The sequence below is a fragment of the Pelophylax lessonae genome (genome assembly GCF_965119305.1).
Source record: "Pelophylax lessonae genome assembly, chromosome: 7".
In the NCBI taxonomy this organism is placed as follows: Eukaryota; Metazoa; Chordata; class Amphibia; order Anura; family Ranidae; genus Pelophylax; species Pelophylax lessonae.
In genome coordinates, this window is record NC_138774.1 from 170,141,141 (window position 1) to 170,162,343 (window position 21,203).

The window sequence follows — 21,203 nt, forward strand, 5'->3', positions numbered from 1 at the left end:
TTAAACAAAAATAGTTAAAAAAAAAGCACTCAGTCATGGAATCACATATATTTGCAGTGTTTACTTATCTCTCTCCAAAGCTCTAAGTGTTGCTTCTCTCTGGTGCTTCATTCCTCTGTTATCAGCACTTCTGAGAAGTTTTCGCATTACACAAGATAAATTTGTGTCGGGAGGGAGGGGAAGCTCTCAGAAAGGAGCTTGTCTATTCACAACACAGTTCTTCTGCTGTGTGTGTGTGTGTGTGTGTGTATGTGGGGGGGGGGGGGTTGTTCTTTTCCTCCAGTCAGCTGTCACAGACTGTAAGCCTCTCCACCTCCTCTCTGCTCCTGACAGATGAAGAAAGATTTCTTTCACGACCTGCCCTTTTGAAGGAGTGTGGAGGGGAAAAGACTGCAGATAAACAAACAAGTAAAACCTATGTAGGAGGATTTGTTTAATCTCTGTGTATCATCACTCTGACTTGGAAAAAGGTTTCTGCACTACTTGGGAGCAGCTTTAGAGCAGCTTGCATTGACTTCTATTAAAGAAGTAGTTTGCAAGCTGCACTGAAGTTGTGCTGTGCGGGGTGGCTTCAAGGTCAGGCGACTTTGAAGCTGCCCCAGTGTGGCCCGAGCCTTACTGTAGAATAAAAGTATAAATATTTTCTATAATTTGTCTTGTTTAAAATTACAGTAAAATTATGATTCTGGTACAAAGCATTGCAAGTTACGTACAATTGAAATAAAGGTTTTTTTTTTTTTTTTTTAATTTAGCGCTTTTATAAATGCGACACTAAAAAATTAACTAAAAAAATTAACAAACACAACAAATAAAAATATAAAAAACTTCAATATTAAAAGTTAATAAAATAGAAAAAAGAGGAAAATAATACTAGAAAGGGAAGAAGGAGTAATTAGGGCTGATTAGGATAAACTAAGGGTTAATAAAGCGTTAAATAGACGTCTCAGGTTGCTGTAAAGCCCATCTTCACGTTTAACCACCTCCCACCCGGCCATTGTACATATACGGCCGGGCGGGAGTCTCGTCCTTCTGATCGGACGTTCCGGAACGTCCTTCAGAAGGAGTGAGATCGCGCCGCCGCGGGCACGCGCAGCGGCGCGACCTCGATGTGCCTGTGTCCCTCGAACACAGAGCAACAAGATGCGGCAGGAGGGCCCTGTGATTGGCCCTCCTGATCACATGACGGCTGTGTCCAATCACAGCCGTCATGCAATGTAAATACAGCCGTTGTAACGGCTTCGATCTCTTCTCCTCCTGACAGATCCTGTCAATGAGGAGAAGAAGAGGATCGATACTGCAGCCGGGGGGATCAGTGAGTATTTCTAAGTACTCACTGATCACAGGGGGGGTCTGTGCTGGTAATCAGAACATTGATTACCAGTGCAGCTCTGGGGGGGTGGGGTGCCACTAGAGCCACCAGGGATGCCCATCCATGACCACCAGGGATGCCCACCATGGCCACCAGGGATGGCAAACAGCCTGCCAGTGGTGCCCTCCTATCAGTGCTGCCCACCAATGCCATATATCAGTGCTGCCCACCAGTGCCTGTTATTGCCATCTATCAGTGCCGCCCACCAGTGGCCATTATTGCCCACCAGTGCTGCCTATCAGTGCCCATCAGTGCCCCCCATCAGTGCCCATCAGTGCCACCATCAGTGCCAATCAGTGCCGCCTTTCAGTGCCGATCAGTGCCACCTATCAGTGCCCATCAGTGCCGCCGATCAGTGCCCATCAGTGCTGCCTATCAGTGCCCATCAGCGCTGCCTATCAGTGCCCACCAATGCTGCATATCATTGCTATCTACCAGTGCCACATATCAGTGCCCATCAGTGCTACCTATCAGTGCCCATCAGTGCTGCATATCAGTGCCACCCCATCAGTGCCACCCCATCAGTGCCACCCCATCAGTGTCTCCTCATCAGTGCCTGTCAGTGCGGCTTCATCAGTGCAGGAAAAAACGTATCTATTCACAAAATTTTATAACCTAAACAAAAAAACTTTTTTTTTTTTTTCAAACTTTTAGTGCAGTAGTTTGTTTGGCCCAAACAAACTATTTTTTAATAACTTTTTCTTTGTATGTTTCAGTTTCAATACACAAAACCAAAATATTCCAAAAAACGAAACAGAAAAGCAAAAAAAAAAAACCTATCCACCCACACATGGGCCATTATGGAGCAGGACTAGGTTCTAGGTGCATGAATAGATAAATACAAGTAAGACCGTAAAGCTCAGTAAAATACTTTCAATACAAGCTAACCATTCTCATGAGAAGTGGTGTAACCCCAGACTAAAAACCATACAAGAAATTATCAGTAATAAACCAGGGGAAATCACAAAGAGATCATATCATCTAGAAATTATCAATCTTTGTTGCTGTAAAGAGTTCAGCCAACCATATGGACCATACTTTATCATATTTCCTATTAGCATATATGTCTTTATAAAAGAGTAAGTTGTCATTGACCAGATGTTTCCAAAAGGTAAGAGAAGGGGGAGAAGTTTTATTTTTCATGACAGAGTAATGGCCTTACGAGCATAAAAAAAGAAGAGACTAATCATGGTCCTTTCTGCTAATGTTGGTAACAATTCCTCCACCAACCCCAATAAACATTTACTAATGGAGGATACCAATGAGGGCTTGGCAACCTCGTTGACAATTTAGACTATCTGCCCCCAATAGCCAGAAGATATGAATTAAATTGCCAGGAGAGTGGTCACAGCACCAGCACTCTGGAGAGACAGAAACATTTATTTTGTGAAGTCTGTATGGAGTATAGTGGGCTTTATGCACAATTTTAAATTAAACCAGGTGTCGGAAGGGAAAATCCCAGATATCCTCCAAGTCCTCATCATCTAATTCCACAATGTCCCACAACCACTACCAAACAAACTATTTAAATGGACATAAAATGCAGAGTTCAGCTTGGTTTACACTGGTGCAATTTCAGATGCAACTTGAGTTGCACAGAATCACATGACAATGGAAATCACTTTGTTTTCAATGATGCCCTTTCATATCAATGCAGCACAGCACCCTTTAGAAAAAGGGTCCTGTGCTTCTTTCATGAAATTTCAGAGTGATCTCTGCCCCAAAGAATATGCAAACCAAATCCAAAATGCAACCAAGTCGCACGACATTAATGCACTGAATTAGATCAAATCACAGTCAGAGTGTGGTGTGGACCCAGCCTTAACTAGCAGCACCTGCAGATGGAAGTTTATTTATTTGATCTGCAGATAAATGAAACATATTAGATACTCTGTAACAGTGTTACTTTGTATCTCTCTATTTCACATCCGAACTGTGTTGATAAACAGTTCCTTTTTTTTTACAACTCTTCAGCTTCAAGAGCTGCTGTATGTACACAGAAACTCCAGGCTTCTTTTTCAGAGATGAGAGTTGCCAGCAGTTGGGAAGAGTAGGGCAGCACGGCAGGGGGGGCAAAGGAATGGAGATGCTACACACATCCTGTTTACTTTGATGAGGTTTTTTTGAGTATGTATAGCCTGTCCAGTGTCCTCAAGTGGTTAAGGATTCATGTTAACATTTAATAGAATAGACTTTTCTTCTCTGGATGGATGGTTGATATATAATATAGAGTTCAAAATAAAGTACATTTATAATCACATGTTTAGGAATCCTAAATATTGTACTGTAAATGCTAAAAGTGATTCAGTGCCATAGGGGTCCACATCAGCGTGTGCAACCTATAAACTTTGCTAAAAATATATTGATGTGATGAAGTTTCTATTGACTTTAGGTTTCATAACTATGTATTCCTTTTTGGTTATGCTGCCATTTTCCTCCTTTTGAGTTTGTAGTAGTTTATGCTCTGAAGTGTGGAGTTCAAAGTTCGGTATTTTTAAAAAAGCCCAGTTGAAGCCATTGAAATAAATCTAAATAGAACTGTACTGTCCAAGTGGCAACAGAGTTTTTGAATATAAATTTCGTTGAATTGTCCTTTTTGTTGTGGGTATATGTACTTTTAAGCAGCTATATGAGCCTATCAGTACAGAGTTTAGTATAGTGAGTGATCTCTCTGTCAGTTTGCTGTCTATGCATATGTACAGTATGTAGCCTATATTTGAGGCAGATAGCCCAAATAATGCTCACTCTACTGTTAACATTCTTTGATCAGACTCCTTTCACCTTTTTTTTCTCCACACTTTTTTCCTAAAAGAGAATTAGTTATTAGGCCCTCTAATTCCTCTCATATTACATAGTTACATAGTTAGTAAGGTTGAAAAAAGACACCAGTCCATCCAGTTCAACCTATGTTGAGTGTGTGTGTGTTTGCTGTTAATAGTTTATCCTATAACCCTGTATGTTGTGGTTGTTAAGGTGGCCATCTAATAGTTTTTTTAAACTATCGACGCTTCCTGCTGATACCACTGCTTGTGGAAGGGAATTCCACATCCTTACCGCTCTGACGGTAAATAACCCTTTACGAAGTTTAAGGTTAAACTGCTTCTCTTGTAATTTTATTGAATGGCCACGTGTCTTTTTAAATTCCCTTTCACTGAAAAGTTTGTTTCCTATGCTAGGGTCGCCAGTACGGTATTTGAACAATGATATCATATCCCCTCTCAAGCTTCTCTTCTCCAGAGAGAATAGGTTCAGTGCTTGTAGTCTTTCCTCATAGCTGAAGTCCTCTATTTCCCTAATTATCTTTGTTGCCATTCTCTGGACTCTCTCCATTTCTAGCACATCTTTCCTGAGGACTGGTGCCAAGAACGGGACGGCATACTCGAGATGTAGAGTGGGAGAATTATCATTTTCATCTCTGGAGTGAAACCCCTTTTTTTTGATACATGACAATATTTTGTTGGTTTTGTTTGCAGCAGCCTGGCATTACATGTCATTGCCGAGCTTGTTGTTTGTTGTTTACTAGAAACCCAAGGTCCTTTCCCATCTTAGATTCCCCCCCCCCCCCAGAGGTTCTCCTCCTAGCGAGTAACTTGCATTCATATTTCTGCCACCCAAATGCATTACCTTACATTTCTCTATCGTTCATTGACAGACGCAGCTCCATTTAGTCAGAGACTATAGGGTTATGCTCCTATTAAGAATAGGCACTAGGCAGGAAAAAAGCTTAACCACACCTATGGGGGCTGTCCCTGCAGGCATAACCCCCACACACCCTGCTATCATCAAGCAATTTGTTTCTGCCTAGTTTAAGGAATAGGACCTAGCTTCCTGCTGGGATTTTGGTCTTAGCTATTATGGGAAAGATATATCACCGTACCCGTATTTTATGGTATGAATCACGGAAGGTGCACCCTTGCTTGTTTTCAATAGCTAGGGTCTTGGCCTTCCTGCAGAAAGGAGTTTAACAGCGGTTGGCTTTGGGCACTTTCAAAGGCCAAGTGTCGGTTTTGGCTATATATTTTTAACGCCCGTTAGCCACGCATGCTTTGATTCATACTTTTATACAGGGAGTGCGCCATATGGCTCCTCCAAGAAGGTCCCCGCTACCGCCGTGGGATCTCAATTTGGTATTATCAGGGGCGTACCTAGAGCATTTGGCACCCGGGGCAGGTCCTATATCTGGCACCCCCCGCAGGCGTGTAGGCGACGAACCGCTCATTGACGTGTCACGTGTAGCGCCTCCACGCACTGCAGCAAAATGTAGGAAGGCCCCCTTTACATTACACAGACCCCTTTACATTACACAGCCCCCGTACCCCTGGACCCCTTTACATTACACAGCCCCCGTACCCCTGGACCCCTTCACATTACGCAGCCCCCGGACCCCTGGACCCCTTTACATTACACAGCCTCCATACCCCTGGACCCCTTCACATTACACAGCCTCCGTACCCCTGTACCCCTTCATATTACACAGCCCCTGTACCCCTTTACATTACACAGCCCCTGGACCCCTTTACATTACACAGCCCCCGGACCCCTTTACATTACACAGCCCCCGTACCCCTGGACCCCTTCACATTACACAGCCCCCGGACCCCTGGACCCCTTTACATTACACAGCCTCCGTACCCCTGGACCCCTTCACATTATACAGCCTCCGTACCCCTGGACCCCTTTACATTACACAGCCTCCGTACCCCTGTACCCCTTCATATTACACAGACCCTGTACCCCTTTACATTACACAGCCCCCGTACCCCTTTACATTACACAGCCCCCGTACCTCTGGACCCCCCCCCAATAGAACCCCTTTACAATACAACCCCCCAATAGAACCCCTTTACAATACAACCCCCCCAATAGAACCCCTTTACAATACAAACCTGCCCAATAGAACCCCTTTACAATACAAAGCCCCCGCCAATAGAACCCCTTTACAATACAAAGCCCCCCATAGAACCTCTTTACAATACATCCCCCCCAATAGAACCCCCTTACAATACATCCCCCCTCCCCAATGGAACCCCCTTACAATGCAAGTGCCCCCCCCCCCAATAGAACCCCTTTACAATACATCCAATGGACATCTGTGCATTATATCATATATTGGTTTTTCGGAATATTGGTTTATTATATGATATACTTATTTATTTATTTATAAGGTCACAACACTTGCACATATTCATTATATGTATTTATCTATTTATTAATATTTATTATTGGGCATTTGTGCATTGCACCACATACTAGCTTTTTAAATATTGGTTCATTATATTTATATGACATACCACACCCTAATTGTTTTCCCTTTACTTACTGTGTAATTACATCTGGCAGCGCCAATTACCTCCCTATCCACTTTACACTTGGGCACTCACCTTCTCCCAGCCGAGGCTCCATCCCTTCTTCCCGCCGAGGCTGCGTCCCTTCTTCCCGCCGAGGCTCCGCCCCTTCTTCCAGTCGAGACCCCGCCCCCTTATTCCTGCCGAGGCCCCGCCCCCCCCTGCCAGCAGCGCGGACTGAAGGAGCTGCCACTGCAGCTGCCATCACATTGCGATAGGATCTGACAGAACACGCCGGGCAGGACACCGGCTGACACCACCTAGTGCGTGGCACCCGGGGCGGGCCGCCCCCCCGCTCTCCCCCGTTGGTACGCCACTGGGTATTATCTGTTCTTTAAAAGCCTCCTTTTGAGAACATTCAGGAGATTTCTCTGCTTTTGTTGTCCCAGAAGGTTGCCTTCTTGGTGGCTATCACTTCCGCTCGCAGAGTATCTGAATTGGTGGCGTTGTCCTGCCGCTCACCTTATCTGGTGATACACTGAGATAAAGTGGTACTTTGACCTAATCAGTCGTTTCTTCCTAAGCTTGTTTCTGATTTTCATATGAATGAAGACATTGTGTTGCCTTCACTCTGCCCTAAGCCCAAACATCCTAAGTACTTGTGTTTGCACTCTTTGGATGTGGTTCAGGGGATCAGGGTCTATTTGGAGACCACTGAGTCTTTTAGAAAATCAGATGCTCTTTTTATCCTTACCAAAGGATCTCGTAAGGGATTGGCTGCGTCTGTGGCAACCATATCCAGATGGATCAGGCAGACGGTAGTTCATGCTTATTCACTGAAGGGTCAGGTTCCTACTTTCCCGGTGAAGGCGCATTCTACGAGAGCGCTGAGTGTTTCTTGGGCTTTTTGCCATCAGGCGTCCATGCTGCAAGTTTGCAAGGCAGCAACTTGGTCGTCTGTGCATACGTTTACAAAATTCTACAAAGTAGATGTGTTGGCATCTTTGAATGCTTCCTTTGGCCGCAAGGTTTTGCAGGCTGCTGTTTTTTTTGTTTCTCTTTTGAGGGTGTATTGTGTTTTCAGGGCGAGCTCCAGTTGTTCCTGGTTGAGCTCCATGTTACCTGTTTGGCTGAGTTTAGCCTTTGGAAAGTTACATTTCCATTTGCGTTGTCTTCCCACCCCTCATGAATATACTGCTTTGGAACATCCCTATAGTCTCTGACTAGATGGGGCTGCGTCTGTCGATGAACGATAGAGAAAATTGGATTTTTGTAAGAACTTACCGTAAACTCCTTTTCTCTGAAGTTCATCAACAGACGCAGCACCCACCCTTCTACTTCTGAATGGGTTTTTTCTATTCTAAACACTGCTTGCAACTAAACTGCTTGATGATAGCAGGGTGTGTGGGGTTATGCCTGCAGGGACAGCCCCTATGGGTGTGGTTAAGCTTTTTTCCTGCCTAGTGCCTATTCCTGATAGGAGGAGCATAACCCTATAATCTCTGACTAGATGGAGCTGTGCTTGTTGATGAACTTCAGAAAAAAAGATTTTACGGTAAGTTCTTACAAAAATCAATTTTTTTCAACATTAAACCTCATTTGCCATGTAGTTGCCCACCCCATTATTTTGTTCAGGTCTTCTTGTAAGATTTCCACGTCCTGTGCAGAACTGCGTTGAATTGCATTGTAGCTGTACTGCCTGCCTCCATTTTGTTAAGCACTGCGCCTACTGCTGGTGCTATATAAATTCTGTATTATAATAATAGTAATACTAAATGTTCATATATTTGCTTAGCTGTACTTTGGTAAATATTGATAAAATCTAATTTTTGACTTAAATGTAAATTGTTTGCTGTCCTGTTATTATTTAAATTGGTAATATTATAATTTGTAGACCCTTTCCTAATTTGCATGTTTTACTCTTGCAGCTTGAGCGCCTGACAGGGAAGGCATGTGGTGAAGGCAGGAGAGCAAGCAATGGAAGTTGTGAATGGTGATCTTAACAGCCACTCGGATGTAATCCTCAATGGGTACATGAACAAAAGTTTTCAGGCCAGTCCCAAGGAGAACGAGACAGGCACTATGGCAATTTGTGAGCTTAATGACTGTGAAGTCAGTGGGGTTTCCACTCAGCTTCATGGTGAGGATACTACACACAGGTATGAAAAGAGAGCAAAAGGGACCAGAATCTGGAGTTTTGTAAGTAGACGGAGAGCTAATTCTGGGCGTAGTAAGAGGCCTCAGTCTATGATACTCACAAGTGAGATCAGTGAACCCAAGCCTAAACTCTCTTTCATGGACAAAGTGAGATCATTTAAAAGACTGAGATCTGCAACTTTTTCCAAGAGTTCTGTTCTTCGTAATTCCAAAACAAAGGTCCAGAGTCAACCATCAGAAGACATAGAACTTACCATACCAAGTGCTTTATTTAGGACAAGGAAATATGCTGATGGCCAAAGACCATACAGACATTCTTATGCAGGCTACATTGATGACCTAGATACCTCATTTGAAGATGTAGAGTTAAACATTAGCATTTCTGAATGTTTCTCTAGTGAAAACAAGTGGTTAAGGGACATAGAAGGTGGAATGAATGGAAATTCTGAACATATGGACAATGAAAATTTTAGTAGCAATCGTAAATGGCCATTGGTTAACACTAAGAGCTCAACTATTGCTGAAGGAGAAATCCAAAGGCGAGGACTTAAAATGGCACCAGAACATCGAAGAGGAAGGAGCTCGTATATGTGGAGTTACATAAAGGGCCTATCTGTGGCCACAAAAGATGCAAAGGGATTTGAGAAATTTCAAGGCAGTACATTCCAAAATGAAGATGACACAAGTGATAATATTTCTTCTGCTGAAAAAGATCAAAGATTACAGGACAGTGTGACTAAAACACCTGACACTGCAAGCAGTGGGAAATCAAAAAACCTTGGTGGGGTATTTAAGTTTTTTAGCAACATGGCAGAAGCAGCTAGGAAATGGAGAGGCTCCACTAGGTCATCTACATTAGATGATCAGGTTTCTCAGTCAACGCCACGAACTCCTAGAATGCAGAACTCCTCTCTTAAAGAACCTTTAGTCATTGAAAATGAGAATGCATTGAATTTTCTTTCGGAGATTCCTCAGTCTACAGATTCTCATGTGTGGGAGAATAATCATCTCATGGGTATTGCACCAGTTCAGGAAATTTTACCCATCATCAAAACAGAAGAAGACACAAATAATCCAGATTTATACACTCCAAAAGTATTGGATGATGACACATCATGTTTAAACGATACTTCACATGTGGAAGAAGTTCCCCAAGAACCAAGGCAAGCAATGTTTGAATCGTCACAACCTGAGGAAAATGGTAGCCATGATGTTCCCAGTCTGAGCTCAGACACGTCTGATGTCAATTCTCGACCACAAACTATAAATATGTCACAATTGGATGAAGCTTTTGAGAAAAATCCTGAAACCACATTTATGACTCAGTCAAGTCTGAATGATACCCAAGATGAAGATGTTTTTGAATGTAGTGAATCTCAGTTTAGTTTGTCTACTTCAGCCTCATCCAGTGAAGAGGTAATCTTCTTACTCTTATAGTTAGTTAACTCTAGCATCTTTTTTCAAAAAATGTATGTTTGCATGTTTATGTCATAAAGAATCATCATAAAGTAAATAGTCAAACGTATCAATATAGAAAAGGTATGCTTATATATACAGTGGGGAAAATAATTATTTGACCCCCTGCAGTTTTTGTAAATTTGCCCACTTACAAAGAAATGAAGGTCTATAGTTTGGCGCACCTTGCTGTTTCTTTATTGTTTTTCAGAGAATTGCTTCACTCTAAAGGGAGCTGCCACTAGTGTTGCCATAGTACTCAGGGCCGGTGCAAGGATTTTTGCCGCCCTAGGCAAAATAAAGATTGTCGCCCCCCATATGTTCGGCCCACAATGTGACATCACAAACCCAAATGATCTGCCCATATCATGACATCACATATGTCCCACCCCTTTCTCAACAGCAATTCAGCCTCACCAGTGCCCATCAGCTCAGCCTCATAAGTGCCCATCAGATCAGCCTCACCAGTACCCATCAATGCAGCCTCACCAGTACCCATAAATGCAGCCTGATGTGAGGGTCAGCTGTGTTATGATCTCTCACCTCAGCGATGGCAGCTCAGCAGGTCCTTGCACAGCCTCCTGGGGGGGGGGGGGGTGATGCTCCTAGTCCTGGGGTCAAGTTGTGGCAGCCAGCATGCAGCCTTAGCCAGTCAGGTGTGCCCGACTCCCTGGATTGCTCTGCCTCTGCCTGCCTCCAAAACTCCAGGAGTTGTAGTTTCCTCTGTGCTGCTCTCAGTCCCCCCCCACAGTCTGTCCAATCCCTTCTATCCCCAGTCTGCACAAGCCCCCCTTCCCCTAGTCTCCACAATCCCCCATAATCTGCGTAATCCCCCCTCCACTAGTCTGTACCTACCACCCCCAGCCTGCACAATTTCTCCTCCCCCTAGCCCCCCTCCCCCAGTCTGCACAATCCCCCCTCCCCCAGTCTGCACAATCTCCCCCTCCCCCAGTCTGCAACAATCCACTCTCAGTTTACACAATCCCCCCTCCCCCCAGTTTGCACAATCCCCCCCAGTCTGCACAGCCCCCCTCAGTTTACAGAATCCCCCTCCCCCTAGTCCTCACAATCCCCCTCCCCCCCAGAATGCACAGCCCCCCTCAGTTTACACAATCCCCCTCCTCCCTAGTCTGCACTGTAAGAAATGACAAGGGAAAGAAGAGTAGCAGGGGGAGAGAGGGGGGGGGGGTTGTGCAGGGTGTAGATAGTTCACCCACAAATTAAGTTCCCCGGGACTCCACTCCACGCTTCCTCTCCGCCTGTCCTCGCACGCTGGCTGCACTGACACGCCTAGTCCCGATATCACTCCGCATCACAGCACAGGAGAAGACGGACCTACGGGAGCCGAGGCTGACTGAGCAATGACATCTGGGGGGAGGAGGGTGAGAGAGGGTCTTAGTAGTAACAGTCTGACAGACATCAGACTGAAGTAAAAAAAAAAAAAGTCAGCGGCGGACCCGACTGCTCACAGGGACACTTGCCGAGTTGCCGATCACTGCAGTGATAGTACAGAGACCAGAGCGGCTGGGCTGCTGCACAGCACAGGGGAGAGGGAGGGAGAGACTGAGAACTTAGGGGAAACCAGCGGCCGGGCGCCCTAGGCGGCAGTGTGCTCTAGGCGGCTGCCTAACTTGCCTAGTGGTAGCGCCGGCCCTGATAGTACTTCATGGACTATATGAACTTTGTTATTCATTATTTGTATTTTACCTATCCAGAATTTGAATGTTTTTTTTTTTAGATCAATTTATTTATCATTTTTATTGATCACAATGTGTCTCTGTACCAATTTATTATGCCATGCTCCTTTCTGTTTGTTCTAAGTAATGTGTTGCCTGGGGATCAAATACTTATTTTACTCACTGAAATGCAACTTAATTTATAGCATTTGTTTTATGTGTTTTTTTCTGGATTTTTTGTTGATATTCTGTCTCATTTAAAATACACCTATGATAAAAATTAAAGAACCTTCCTTTCTTTGGAAGAGGGCAAACTTACAAAATCTGCAGGGGATCAAATATTAATTTTCCCCACTGTGTGTGTGTGTATATATATATATATATATATATATATATATATATATATATATATATAGTGATAGTTGGACATTCCGGATCACTAGCCACTCTTGTAAAAGCAAAAAAGGCAAACAAAAGTTGCTAATTTGTCAGTATGAGAAAATAAAACAGTCCATCAATCTCCAGAACAAAGCAAAACTTTGGCTCATCACCAGCATAAACTTGTCCTTTAACATTTTCAACAAGCCCCCACCTGCTTCATATGTCCAAAGAAAAGGTCAATACAGTTCAGCAGTGTCTCCAAACAGCACACAGCTTATTCCACAGGTATGACCTGCTCCACACACCTCATGGTCACCTGATTAATGTTTCCTGCCATTTTCAGCCCTCTCTCACAGACAGGTTAACCGTCACAGAACCAAGATACCCGTAGTCAGGGTTGAAGGCTCTTCCCCACCCAAAATCACTCAGAGCATCCAAATTCTGGGACCCATATTAGCGCTTAACAATCCTGCGAAAAATGTAAATCGGTTTCCCCCCTCTGCCCAATCACCCTGCATGGGTGAGAATCACTGAGTACTTCCACTATCTCTTGTTGTCTCCCTCAAAGGGACCACATCTACGTGTATTACATACGCAGCATGTGTATTCTGCTTAGCAGTGCTGCTGTGTGGGTGTTTTTTACTATTTGTCCTTTCTCAATGCAAGTCTGTAATTTGGCTCAGGCTGGTCGTTTTAGTAATCATGTTTTGATTTTAGAAGTCACAGCAGTCCTTTAGCAAGGACGCTAAACTACATTCATTTGGCATAGTAGTCATTGGAGAGGGGAAATGCAGTCGTGCTGTCATTAGAGAGAGTGTATGCATTTTCAAACCATAAAGTATAGAACAAAAATGTAAAAATGTGAAAGTTAACTGATAAAATTATCTATAATATAAATGTACTGACAATGTTATTTTTAAATAGCTCAGCGATTTGTATACTATGTTTTCTAGACAAACTGGTGTGTATAATAAGATTTTTATCGCTAGGTGTGTGCATTACAATGGTCATAATAAATTAATATTCTGGCCAATAGAATGCATTAATGCTCAAATGATAAACACACCTAAATATGTGTACAATGCATGGCTTAAGGCTTTTTTTAAGCAGTTTTTTCTACCAGGAGTTCTAGCGCTCAGAGGAGCTTGTTCAGATCCCCCATGTAAGGTTATTCCATGGATGCATGGAATAACCTTCCTGCAGAAGTGGTAGCTGCAAATACAGTGAAGGAGTTTAAGCATGCATGGGATAGGCATAAGGCTATCCTTCATATAAGATAGGGCCAGGGACTATTCATAGGATTCAGATATATTGGGCAGACTAGATGGGCCAAATGGTTCTTATCTGCCGACACATTCTATGTGCATGAGGCCTGTAACTCCCATTGATGCACAGTGCTTGATCCCTACTGTTTTGTTTCAAATCCTGCTTTATACATTGAAATACCTCATTAAACCCAGTATGACCAGACAGTATGGTCACGTGCTGACTTGGCACCATTCCTATGCCCTGTCTTTGTGTCTTTGTAATATACTAATACTGACTCAGAGAACATGGAAGAAACATGGGGGGCTGACTAGGTCTAAGCTAACTAGCACTAAACAGGAGGGGATGACAGAGAAAGATATCATTCGCTCAAGTAAACATGTCAGCATACTACAGAACAATAAAAACCAGATGCAGTTCAATACAACACAAAAAAAAAACATTTAAAGTGTATGTAAACCTTCACATTGTAAACAACTCATTTCGTTTCAAATAGAAACGAAAGGCAAAACATTGTATAGATATAAAAAAGCATTATAAACACTTTCCCCCCTCTTTTTTTTATAAGTGATCACATAGGGGTAGATTTACTAAAACTGGAGAGCTGCACCAGATTTTGCACTCTCCAGCTTTAGTAATTCAACCTCAGTGTCACAATATGTGAGCATGACTGGTGTAATGAAGACCTGGGTCCCCCCTGGATAGAAAGTAAGACAGTACACTAGGCAGTGAATGGTGGGTATGTCAAGATTGCAAGTAACAACGGGAGTGGCTTAAATGGGGAAGATTAACTGGAACCTGCTCCTAAGGGAAAAAATGCCCTTGTGTAAGAAGTGAGGAGGGGGGCGCAGAAGATGGTGGTGGCAGTACAGAGGGGGCAAAATGCACAGGCTCCATCAAGTCTGTTATCCCACATTGTTGCCCCACTCTTTCCTCAATTCAGCGCCCACACTGGCCTTGCCCTTGAGCTCAGGGCCCTCCAGCAGTTTGTAGAGGCTCTTTCCAAGCTCTTGGACTGGTCTCTCTGCCATGCCTTGGCTCAGAAGGGTTGGGGGGGGGGGGGGTAGGGCAAGTCCATGCAAGCCAACTACATATCTACTCTCTCTCTCTCCTCCCAGGCTGCGCTGTCCAATCAAGCAACAGGTAAGAGAGAAATGGAGAGAGGAGGTTTCCAGCATCTTAGCAACTTTGAGTGTCTTTTGAACCTTAAAGGGGCTTCCAAACAAAACCAAAGAAAATTCCCAGCTTAACTTACTGACCAGCCTCCAAACAACCGAATTGGCCTGTCCAACAGTTTGCGTTAAAACAGGGGTTTAGTTTGCACACATTTGCCAAGGAATCAGAAGCCCTATTAACATCTCGGGACACATCCAGGGACACTTTACATGTGTGAACAGTCTCCTGAAAGCAGTGACTGTCCTTGGACAGGGACATCTGGTCACCTCACCACAGGTGATTTTATTTTCATGTTTTGTAGATTAGTGATCAGTAATCAGTTGATCAGTAAGGCCCCATTCACAGCTGAGCATTTTGTAGCTCGAAGCTCCAAAATGCTGAACATCCAAAATCCCATGTATTGTAAGGGTAACTGTTCACGTACAAGTGCTCTGATGCCTAAAGCTACAAAAGCTGTACAGGTTTCTTTTGGGGCAGATTTGGGCATTTTTGGTCTCTTATGGCGCTTTTCCACTGCATGGAACCGAACGGTTCGGCTCGCTTTTGTGCTTTTCCACTGCTGGTACCGCATGGTAAGGTGTAGGAACGGTTCGGTACGGTACGGCGGCGCTTTTCCACTACATGGAACCGAACGGTTCGGCTCGCTTTTGTGCTTTTCCACTGCTGGTACCGCATGGTACGGTGTAGGAACGGTTCGGTACGGTACGGTACGGCGGCGCTTTTCCACTGCATGGAACAGAACGGTACGGCTCTCTAAAACAGTACCACCTCGACTGTGGTTCCAAGAGGTACCATACCGGTACCATATCCGACAATCCTTTGCATGCAGTCACTACTAGCCACTGATTGGTCAGAGAATCGTTGTTATCCCACCCACTTAACTTAAGTACTACGTTAGTGGAAAAGCAAACCATACCAAACCGTACTGAACCGTTCCAACACCGTACCATGCGGTACCAGCAGTGGAAAAGAAAACTGGGCCAAGCAGGGCCAAGCAGGACCAAGCAGGGCCGAGTAGAGCCGAGCCAGTACTTGCAGTGTTCATTAGACTTCAGTGGGAACAGCTGAAAAAGCTTGAATCAAGCTTTTCTTCAGGTGTTTGTTTATTCAGGAGAATTTAAAGTGTAAGTCCACCCTAACACTAAAATCTCTGCATCTACAGACATCCACAATCTAACACTAACCTAAGTATCCAGCCCTGTAAAGAAAAAATCAGTATACATACCTTTTTTGAAGCTGATCCAATCCAGCTCCAGCGGTGGAAGCTCTACAGAGGACACAACCGACAATGGGTGGGAAATGAATGGGAAGTGACGTCACCCATAGACTTACTATGGGGCTTCCATTGTCTGATGTGTTTGCAGCACCCGCCTCCACAGAGAAGCCACTGCTTAGCGAGTGACCGGGTCAGATCGGCTTAAAAAATGGTAGGTGTATTGATTTCATCTTTACAGGGCTAGATAGGTTAGTGTTCGATCGTGGATGTCTGTAGATGCAGAGATTTTAGTGTTAGGGTGGACTTCTACTTTAAGGCATTTTTGAGTCTCCTCCCACTAGTACTTTCCATTGGCTGAATCACAAATACCTGAAATGTGTATAAACTTGTAAAACACTTGTCTATGATTATAAAAACATTTAAATAAAAGAGCCTAATTACGCATGAAAGCGCCTTGCTCAGGTGTAAATGCTGCCTTAATATATATTATATGCTGAAAATTGTATGTTTGTGAGATATTTAGCTTAACTGAAGCAGGGAGAAGTCAGGTCACCAGGCTGAAGTTGCTCTGTGGAAGGACTTTGTAAAACACAGGACTAATTAAACAGAACTACAAATCATTTAACAGGTAAACAGCTCCCATATAAGCACTTCATCTCTGTACTTATCTGTTTGCCTGGAGTGCAGCTTTCATGGAGTGTAGACTTTGTGTACAATTCTAAATATAAATGATTTTTTTATTCAGCTGTGTGCCATTGTCAATAGACCTATCTATTACTATCTATACCTATGCTATCTAGACCTGTTAAACGTTTTTCCTCTTATTTAATTTTTCTGCATTATATGCACCACTCCCCAGCTCCCAGGATTGGTACCATTATTTTCTGGATTAACACTGTCCGAGCAACCAGAAGTCCGGTCAGATCTGCAGATCAGATTTGGTCTGATGGTCTAATATACTTTCATGCACACGTCTGTTTAAAAATACCGCAGCCATGACAGCAAGAGTATTTTTTTTTTTGGGCACAGAGTTGGGGTTTAATGTGTATGTTAAGGCCAAATAAAAAATAAATAAATAAATAAATAAATGTGTATATATATATATATATATATATATATATATATAGCACCCTCCTAGGTAGGTGCTAGGTAAAAGCACCCTCCTAGGTAGGTGCTAGGTAAAAGCATTGTTTGCTCCATCTGCTTATCAGGGGAGCCTGATCAGTAGTTTTGCCTGTTACATGTGTAGATGTGTGATTCACTTGGTCTGAGGGAGTGTCCCCACTTTATCCAATAGGAGAGCCTGTTGGACAGTGGAGGAAACCCAGCCAGTGACACACAGGCTTTTGTGGCTGTCCCAGTGGGAGTGCACAACAGTGGTGCATCCTGGGATAGGTCATAAAAGCAAGGGGCACATGTGACAGGGCGGTCTTTTGGCGGGAAGCCAGGTCCCAGGAGGAGGGTGATGGCTTTCTCTCCTCCTGTCAGCAAGGAAGGTGGTCATGGGCAGTCGACCTAGTGGACTAACTATGTGATGCTGAGCCAGGAGGTCCAGGATACTGAAGAGTGGAGCTGAAGGCAGAGCAACCCAGGGAAAAACAGTGTCCGTGGGTACCAGGAAGCTTGCCAGGGGTCTGCCCATGAAGGGGACCACTCCAATGGAGAGTCAGTGGACAAGGGGCTAGCATGCATGGGAAGTGAGAAAGGGGGTGCCAAGTCAGGACCCTGAAGAGAAATTCAGTCAGAAACCTATTTTCTACTTCACTTCAGTGGCAAGCTGAAGCAGCGGCCTTGCCGCACACATCATAATTAGTGTCCTCAGAAATTGTGCGTAGTTCAAGTTGGAGTATCCCACTCATTCCTTCTCCTATCCAAGTTCTACAATAAAACACAAAAAAAAAAAAAAAACAAATCCCCTGGACTGTTCATTGTCTGAGCCAAGTCTTAAAGTGATACGTTTTACAGACTGTTGCTATGGGTAACCCAGGGGAATCCACACTCAGCAGCTCCCTAAGGGACAGTGCTACATATATGTTTAGTACATTTCTGGAAGCCCACAGCAAGGGTATTTTTTTTAATTTCTTGGGGGGTTTAAACCATATGTCAAGGCCAAATTAAACATATATGAAGATTTAGTACATTTCTGGAGGCCCACAGCAAGGGCCTTTTTTTTTGTGCCCAGAATTGGGCTTTAAAGTGTATGTCAAGGCCACATTATATATATATACATATATATATATTTAGTACATACTGTATATAAAATACATGCACATTTCCCAAGGTTCTATAAATTTAAATATGCTGCAAATATTAAAAAAAAAAAACTGTTTATGTACCAGAAATATAGTCTGCTCCTACCTTTGTCTTTGATATGACAACACAGCTCTAAATTTTTATGTACGTGGTGTCAGCCCTGCCTACTTTATTTCTGATGACGTTTTGAAAGAATGGGAGCGCCACACCAGCTTTTACAGATTTTTAAAAAGAATTCTATTTTTTAATAGCCAACCCGTTTCGGGGCTCAGCACTCTCCCTTCATCAGGGCTAAAAACAGAATGATGCAGGTACTTGGATTGGAAATATGATAGATTACAAAGCACACAGCCCTCTTCTCATCTACATAATCCCTCCTTGCAGACAGAAAGAGAGCTTACAACATTTCTGTTAATTTAGCATTTCTGGCAATTTTAAGAAAGATAATTACTGCTGACCGCTCACTCGGTGCCTCCACAGTCCTTGCCAATGCTCCAAATTAGCACATGTAGAAACAAAAAGGACAATCTCCAATGGTGCAGTCAGGCGTGGCCCAAGACATTGTGCTGCATGGGTCCAAGAATAAAATGCTGCCCCCCACCACCCAAAAAAAAAAAAAATCACGCTCACCAAAAGGCCCCCCACATCCATTATTTTATATCATGATAATTAAAACTAATATTAAATTTATCAGGAAGTCAGATTTACATGCAACAGCTCCTTGTCCATATGCAAAATCATCTGACATATCATTATGTTCAATTCCAAACCACAAACTCCAGTGTTATTTTGTTTGCCTGAATGTCTGACGTCATTGCGCACACCACAATCATGTGAGGGACGTTCCCCGAAGGAGACGCTCCGCCTCCTCATACTCATCCTTTTGCACTAAAAACTGCTGGAAAAAAAATCTTGGGCATCAATTTTCTGCCCCTTTCAAAGTGCTGCTTGGGTCCAATGAACCCAGTAGGACCCATGGTAGGGCTGGCCCTGGCTGCAGTACCCAAATATTTAGGAAGCGATAAGACAAATCCCAGCTTCAAATATTAAACTCACATTTATTAAAATTACAATTCCAACAGTGATCACATGAAGCGTCAAACCTGCCCACCGCTTGGGACCTCAATAGTTAGAGTTGTTAGAGTTTACATACACTTAAAGACCCATTAATGTAGTGCATAGTAACCCGTGTTACATGCATTAAGGCGGTGCAATACTTTTCATTGTAAATGGAACTCTAATGCACCTTAAAAATATGCTACATGGGTAAAATACACCCTTCTCCAATTTTCTGCCTTCCAGCCCTTTCATTTTGAATAGGGCGCAGTGAAGGTGAGTATCAGTGGTAATGGTGGGGGAGGGGGGGAGGTGTATTATTTTAGGAGAACTTGTCACCTTAACCCAAATGGGAAAAGTGACAAAATCCCTCCAAGACTCCCCTACACCAATTTTGTGTGGATTGACTGTTAAAATACAGTAAAAGGTAACGCAGCTCTCAAGACAGCATCCAATATTATACAATGGCCTTTTTGTAGCTGTATAGTGTTATAGCAAATTGCAAGGTGACATTTACAATAACAATAAGGAGTAATCTGGAGGAGGCCTAAATGTTCACTCACCTTAATGCTGTACTTGCAGAAGGAAGAGTAATGTCCTCAGATATAAACTGTCCATTTTGTTATTATGGGGAACTAATGTCTTGAGGAATCACAGTGCAGGGATGTAGCTGTACAAATTACTTCTTGATCACAATGTGCATGTGAGGTCCTCAGTACATTGCAGCAAAATGGCCTGTGTCATAATGTTATTTGCCATCTAGAGATTTAATGTGTTCAACTGGAAAATGTCTAGTAAAATAACACTCACAGTCATTAGTACTTATGTGTTATCCAAAAATAAGTGTGTTAGCACCATCTGCTGGTTACTGTGAATCATAGCATTAAAGAAAAGTATATACAACAGAAAGTCTTTTTTTATTTTAAAAAAAGAAAATGCAATGTGAACATACAGGTATAATGATAATTCTAGGTTGGTAAGGTGAGATATAATATTTGACAATGGTTGTCTGTTACAGTGCTTTGCGAAAGTATTCGGCCCCCTTGAACTTTTTTCGACCTTTTGCCACATTTCAGGCTGCAAACATAAAGATATAAAACTGTAATTTTTTGTGAAGAATCAACAACAAGTGGGACACAATCATGAAGTGGAACAAAATTTATTGGATATTTCAAACTTTTTTAACAAATAAAAAACTGAAAAATTGGGCGTGCAAAATTATTCAGTCCCCTTAAGTTAATACTTTGCAGCACCACCTTTTGCTGCGATTACAGCTGTAAGTCGCTTGGGGTATGTCTCTATCAGTTTTGCACATCGAGAGACTGACATTTTTGCCCATTCCTCCTTGCAAAACAGCTCGAGCTCAGTGAGGTTGGATGGAGAGCGTTTGTGAACAGCAGTTTTCAGTTCTTTCCACAGATTCTCGATTGGATTCAGGTCTGGAGTTTGACTTGGCCATTCTAACACCTGTATATGTTTATTTGTGAACCATTCCATTGTAGATTTTGCTTTATGTTTTGGATCATTGTCTTGTTTGAAGACAAATCTCCGTCCCAGTCTCAGGTCTTTTGCAGACTCTATCAGGTTTTCTTCCAGAATGGTCCTGTATTTGGCTCCATCCATCTTCCCATCAATTTTAACCATCTTCCTTGTCCCTGCTGAAGAAAATCAGGCCCAAACCATGATGCTGCCACCACCGTGTTTGACAGTGGGGATGGTGTGTTCAGGGTGATGAGCTGTGTTGCTTTTACGCCAAACATAACATTTTGCATTGTTGCCAAAAAGTTCGATTTTGGTTTCATCTGACCAGAGCACCTTCCTCCACATGCTTGGTGTGTCTCCCAGGTGGCTTGTGGCAAACTTTAAATGACACTTTTTATGGATATCTTTAAGAAATGGCTTTCTTCTTGCCA

General features: G+C 43.2%; 1 protein-coding gene across 1 annotated transcript in view; it reads left to right on the top strand.

Annotated features, from left to right (window-relative positions):
* ARHGEF9 (Cdc42 guanine nucleotide exchange factor 9) overlaps positions 1-21,203 on the top strand; it is a 621,241-nt gene that overhangs the window by 115,257 nt on the left and 484,781 nt on the right. The window contains exon 2 of the mRNA XM_082263895.1: positions 8,583-10,227. Within this exon, the coding sequence (XP_082120021.1) occupies positions 8,632-10,227 (1,596 nt within the window). The 5' untranslated portion in view covers positions 8,583-8,631. The remainder of the gene's footprint in view (positions 1-8,582; positions 10,228-21,203) is intronic.